This window comes from Lonchura striata, chromosome 3 (genome assembly GCF_050655825.1).
Source record: "Lonchura striata isolate lonStrDom1 chromosome 3, ASM5065582v1, whole genome shotgun sequence".
Classification (NCBI taxonomy): Eukaryota; Metazoa; Chordata; class Aves; order Passeriformes; family Estrildidae; genus Lonchura; species Lonchura striata.
This window is the reverse complement of record NC_140705.1, coordinates 23,954,813-23,961,096: the sequence shown is the minus strand read 5'-3', so window position 1 is coordinate 23,961,096 and position 6,284 is coordinate 23,954,813. Positions and strand designations below refer to the sequence as shown.

The following is a 6,284-nucleotide window of genomic DNA, read 5'->3' as shown; positions in this document are numbered from 1 at the left end:
TACTGAATTCAACTCAGTTAATACTTACCTTTATAAACAAATCAGAACCCACAGATTTAGTAAGACCTTGAAATCAGCATTGGACAACTGAAGTGCAACACAGTAACAATGACAGCATTAATGCAGAGATACTTTAATTGCTGTTTTAATGATACATCACATCTACTGAAGCTTTTAAAGATGTTTTTATTATGGTTTTATAAGTGTTTATAAAACCACCAAAGCACTTTAAAGAATCATGCTTTCTTGTGTAATACATAAAACTAATTTCATACTGTGCTTCTGAAAGTCTATCGTGCTGTTTTTCAAGTTATTTTACAGATGGCACATTTAAAAAAAAAAACAATGGAAGCATGAATTTCTAGTGACTGCAATGCAACAAGGCATCCAAACCAAGATGTTTCAATACAACTAAGTTAAAGTGTGAGTGCATTATGTAATAAACAATAGCAGTTTGGTCATTTCATCTTAATTCTGTTTACAACAAAATTAACATTTGTGCTTCACAACCTAAGATCCCATAATATAAACATAAGTTCTCTGCCGTAAAATTCCCAACAAATTACTGTCCAAAAAGAAAAACATATCTAAAGCTGGAGACCAAATTTACTCACTTTCTTTGAGAATTGCTATATTTAAGACTAATATGACATACCAAACACAGTAAGGCACAATGGGTGGTACAAACAAATGAATACATTTGTCCATGAAACTTGTTCTCTTCCACAAATACTAAAATATGTACCGCTCAAGATAAATTTTCTCTTAAAAGTGAAATACATCATCTTGTTATGAAAGTCCTATACAAAAATTTAAAATTTACACCATCTGAGCTGCCAAAAAAATAAAAAAGTGTATCGATTTCCCACAAAACTATATTTCTCACTAGCACATCCAGCCACTGGGAAGAAACTATCCCAGCACTCTGGAAAAGAAAAGCATTATTTCCCCTGTGTTTAAGACAAAAATATTGTATTCTGCATACAGTAGTGTATTAAACTTAAAAAGCCTAAGACTATTAAAATTACAATATTGATTTGGAAATTATTGGTTCACTGCCTGGATGAAATAAGGCACTTTCTTCCAGCGGGCTGCACGTTTCATGTGTATGGAGACGATGAATCAGGTTCTGGTTAAAAACAAAAAGGGGCTCAGTGAGGTCCCAGGAGACGACAGGAACATTTCAACAGCAGGGGAAGACACAGGAGGTAAAACCTGGAGATGAAACTCTACACAGAAGTGGTCACTCTGTCAATGGCATTATTGACCTCGTTTTTGTTTGAATCCAGTCCTTTAGCAGCATTCATATCATTCCGTAAATTCTCCACTGTCTTTTTCATGTTCTTTAATTCTCCAGGGTGTGGAGTGGCTCGCCTTAGAAGTGTTCTCTAAAAATAAACAGTGCAATAAGTGGTTTTGCCTTTGTCTCTCTGCAAAAACAACATACACTTACAAGGCTTCAGCATTCACATACCAAATAGTAAGTATCAATTTTTTTCCTTTTTTCCCCCATTTTCCTTTTCAAACTACAATGTTCTGTGCTGAGCATTACTTCAAAAGCTACTTGTTTATGAAGACAGGGAAAGTGGTTTTAAGACGTCTCTAAGAGCAAATTTTGTCCTCTTTTGGACTACTAATCTGAAAGCCACTCAAGTGAAGTACAATTACAAGTTAGGAAGTGAAGATTCTTTCATAACTATACTTGGGTATTTTTTCCTTCCCAAAACCATACAAAGTGATTTAAGATCACACTTAAAACATTCACCTGATTTTGAAAGAATCCCACAAGATCTCTTTACAGTTTTAAACAGTATTTGTGTGGAGCTCCATTTGCCTTTCAGCCCCACCACAGAGTCTGGTTCTCTAGTTAATTGAGAACAAACACCTTGAGAGGGAGCATTTCTCTCCCACCTTAAACAGAAGAATGTGTATTATTGTGCTGAAATCTTTACAAGGAAAACAAGATTCACGAAAACTCCAGTCAGCATCCAGGCTGGAGACAATAGAACACCACAAATACAATATACATATAATACATGTATACATGCAATTACTTTATAGTGGCATGCATGTAAACTGTGCAGAGAACAGCAGAACTGATGACCCACACATGGGTGCTTTGTTCAAGACTGCTTCAGAAATCTTCTCTGCCTTTCCTTCTCCTCAGTAAGATCATCAATTATTTTCCCCTCAGAAAGTTCCTGCCTCAAATCAGGCAAATCAAGCACTTATCCTCAACACCTGAGCCCTCACTACTCTATGGACAGTCTCAAGTTGGCAGAGCTGTTAAGCAGCACCCAGCATCATTCTGAACTCCCTATTAGTGAACCATGCCTCTTAAGAGACATTTTGTTTCTGCTGCTTTGGAGTAAGCAACTATCTAACTTGCTCATTTCCAAACTAAAGTAAGAGTTTTTGTAGTCACTGTTTGTTTAAACTACAATAATCCAGCCAGTGCCCTGAAGTATCTCTAGCTGAGATCTAATGAGGACCACCAGCAATATTTTAGAGCATCAGACAAGCATGTCAAAAACATGACTGAAGCAGTGTTAATCTTTACAAGGAGTTTTAATTGTTAATAAAAGCCAGTAGAACTACAGATCGTGTTGTGTTTTGATCTGCAGGATATGCAGAGCCCAACTTAATGGAGAGGTCTTATAAGTACAGTGACAGATGTTCCCACATCCTTTAAGTGGGAAACTAATGAGCAACACTCCTACTGTTTATGTACACTATGGTTGGTTCAATGCAAATGGTGGAGTTAAAAAATACAAAAAGAAGAATGAGAGAGAACACAAAAGAGATTGGAAATAGAAATTAGACAAACAATAGCAAAGTTAATGAAGACACATGCCAGAGCGCTGGAATCCTAAATTAGACCCTATATACTTTCAGGCAGTAAAGCTTCACAGAAGCAGAGAAAGATCCTATCTTCTTTCTGAAAAGAAAACATCCTGCGCAGACAGAGGAAAACAAAGCAAAACAGAAGACTGTCCTGCATCAGAATATAAAAGTTATATGCAAGGCAGAAAAGACAAAGGCATTTAATGTCAACATAAAAAGTTTCAGCAGCCAACATGAACAGTTTCTTCTCCAAATGTACACACAAAGCATGCAGATCAAGCTGATATATTTACAGCAAGAATGCTCAGAGACTTTTTATACTTCTGCATTAATGTCAGAGTGTCTGGAAGTATCCAAAGGCTTGGAAAACATACCATTTCATTTTCCTCTTCATCTTTTTCATCTTCTAAGAAGCGAATTGCACTGACTCTGTTCACCGCCCGCTCATTCCATGTTTCATCTGACATCTCATTTACCAAACTCTCCAATGCACCACATCGTGGTAGGTTATCTGTTAGAACAGGGAAACGTAACTCAAGATTCACAGCAACATGCATGTGAAGTCACACAATCCAACATGCTATATTGTTCATAATTGCAACATCTGAACAATCACTCATCCCATACACTTACATGTGGCTATTTCTACTGTTTTTGGAAGAAACTTGCATTAGTTTTCTGTTATCAAGTACATACACTGAATTGTTTCTGCATAAATTAGGTATTTCTGTACTTGGACTGTTTCAGAGTTTTAGAGTACTGGTTATATAATTTAATACATTTGCCACTATATATGTTTTTCTTGCGGAACATGGCTGCCAGCTGCAATTAGCCAGTTCCCTAAATGGCATTCCATAACACAGGATCATTGCTTTTACTAAACTCATCCTTTCAGTATTGCTAGGCATACACATTCAACAATCTAAATTCCATGCCTTCTTCCCTTGAAGCCATGAGATTCATCTGGAGAGGAGGAAATCTAATTGCTAGTAGTAAGGTCTTTAGAGAAAGTCAAGTTAACCTCTGTTACTCTACTTGAACTAGATTAATCCTCTCTAATTCTAAAGGGGTTAATTCATATATTTAAATTCTTAACTATTCTTAAAATCCAGGAGCTGAAAACAGAGACATTTCTACTCTCCTATTGTTTTAATGGCTTCTATTTGCTCCAGCCATATATGACAGAAACACTGGAATTAAGCTTGGGTACCTACAATACAGATACCCACAGCTGAATTTTTCTTCTCAGGCCCCTTTGTACTTAGTGGGGAAGAATCTACATGATTTTCTTTTGAAAGTCCATTCTTAGATGGGATAAATCATTCTCCAGTCATTACAGTAGAAATGTAAATATTAGCTCAGATGAATCCCCTTGAATGTTCACATAAAGCTGTAAAAGCTTGAGGACAAAAAACATTCAGAAGTTACTGGAGTAGCAACACAGCCAACAAAAGAGTTTATGGTTCCATCTGGCTCAGAGGAAAGTTTCATCACAAAAGGGAAAAGCAACTTATACTGCAATTCTACACTTGTTAATTAATATAATAAAGTTACTGTATGACACCTCAGCTTGAAAGAAAATTAGCTTGCTAAAAAATAAAAAGTCCACTGTTCACTATTTGCTATGCAATTTATTTTGCTAGTAAAGAGACTGAAGTTGGAAAGCCACCACTTTTCCATACATACATGTATATATGTGTGTGTGTATACATATAAAAAAATAAAATATGTATAATCAATGTATAAAATTATGGACATCACTACTGGGCCCATTGGCAAGCCTCAGAATAGTGATATGAGTAATTCTATTTCTTCCAGATCTGTATTTTATTTATCGTAGCTGTCACTATATTTTCAATAACACTCAGTGACAAGTTTAAAAGTCTTCTGAAGACTAATAGGTTAATAGAAAAAAAAGGTTTAGTATTGAAAATTCAACCAGAACTTTGCTACTGTTCTCACTAGGGTTTATGCAAGTTTTACAAACCTTTATGGGACAACTCAGTAAACAAAGAAGTAATAATTCTGTACATAATGAAAAGCTGATTCTAGGCACTCACCTTGGCAACCAGACTCAGAAGGCATTTGAGGAAGTAATACACATGTTAAAATCTTTTCTCCTGTTTCAGGGTCTGTATCAGTCTGAAATGTCAGCAGAGGTTGGGACTGGTTATCAGACAACCACAAAGCTTTCAGCCTTAATGTAGTCAGTGAAATGGGAAGATACGTCAGCCTAGTTCAAAAAAGCAAAGTAAAAAAGTCAGGGCAGTTCCTGGTAGACTTAGTAGATGGTCATGAAATCAACTCAAGTATACATTGCTGAGTTGGAACAAACAGGATTGAAATTAATGCCTCTAATAGAAGGCACTGCAGTAGTCATCAACTCCAACTACTCCATTCTTTAAAAAAAAAAAACCAAAAAACAAACCTGCAGCTTAACTTACATTATAACTTTATAATCCTCTGAAGCTGAAAACCAGGTAAAACTATGCTAAGCTTTCTGTACTGCAGTAAAGTGCCCTGGAAAGCAGACAGCTGCTTCCCATCAGGAGCTTTATGTGAACAGTGGCTAGACTAGAGATACATAAGGGCCTGTGAGACAATTATATTGCATAGATGAGATGCCATTCGCTTTTCTTCTGTTTTGAGGGTTTTTTTTTTTAATTCAACTTCCTGCTAAGAAGCTGAACTAATTTGCTGGTTTATGCTTTAATCCATTCATTTTTTCTTGTTGTTTGAAGCATTAAGATTTGTGAGAAGCTGCAAGGTCAAAGTGGCCTTCCCTGTTACTCATACTGTATTGTGAAGATACAACACTCAATATTGATGCCACTTGACATTCCAGCTTGACAGCTTCACCTGAAGCTCCGTCCATTGCCTAGATTCCCAGTTTTAATTCAGAAATATATGAATCCAGAGGATTTTTTTAAAAAATCCAATTTCTTCCTCAGGGTCAAAGTAATCCAGAAATCATACTCATGATAACACACAATTTATGCTTACTTTTGGCCCACGGGGAAGACTACTTTGACAATTTCAACAGTAACACTAACATGAATGTCATAACTGGTTTTTTATTACTCTCTTCTCAGACATAATATCTTTCGCTATCAGAAAGAATTAAGTAAATTTAGCAAAAGAACATGAAAATACAAAAATCTCTTGCCTGTTTCCAGCAACATCCAGGACATGAAGTTCAGTGGCCTGTGAAATTTCAGAGGGAATTCGAGATAATCTGTTGTCACGTACAGAAAAGACGTTAAGACTGCAGCAGCCTCCAACCTACATTTGAGAAGAGGGGGGGAAAAAGCAAGTCTGGTTTTGCTGCAGCACCACAGCGTAACAAAGGCATGCAGTATGGGTCACGGAGTGTGTCACAGCACATCCAAATTACAATGCCTGCCAGACACTTCCCCCTGAGCTACAGACTGCAAACAAGT

General features: G+C 36.5%; 1 protein-coding gene across 1 annotated transcript in view; it reads right to left on the bottom strand.

The window, feature by feature from the left end:
• Window positions 1-166: 166 nt before the first annotated feature.
• Window positions 167-6,284, bottom strand: part of LRRC1 (leucine rich repeat containing 1) — a 69,935-nt gene continuing 63,817 nt past the window's right edge. Inside the window, exons 11-14 of the mRNA XM_021551257.4 lie at window positions 6,011-6,126; window positions 4,905-5,077; window positions 3,219-3,355; window positions 167-1,388 (exon numbers count right to left, since the gene is read on the bottom strand). Coding sequence (XP_021406932.1) covers window positions 1,230-1,388; window positions 3,219-3,355; window positions 4,905-5,077; window positions 6,011-6,126 — 585 coding nt within the window. The 3' untranslated portion in view covers window positions 167-1,229. The remainder of the gene's footprint in view (window positions 1,389-3,218; window positions 3,356-4,904; window positions 5,078-6,010; window positions 6,127-6,284) is intronic.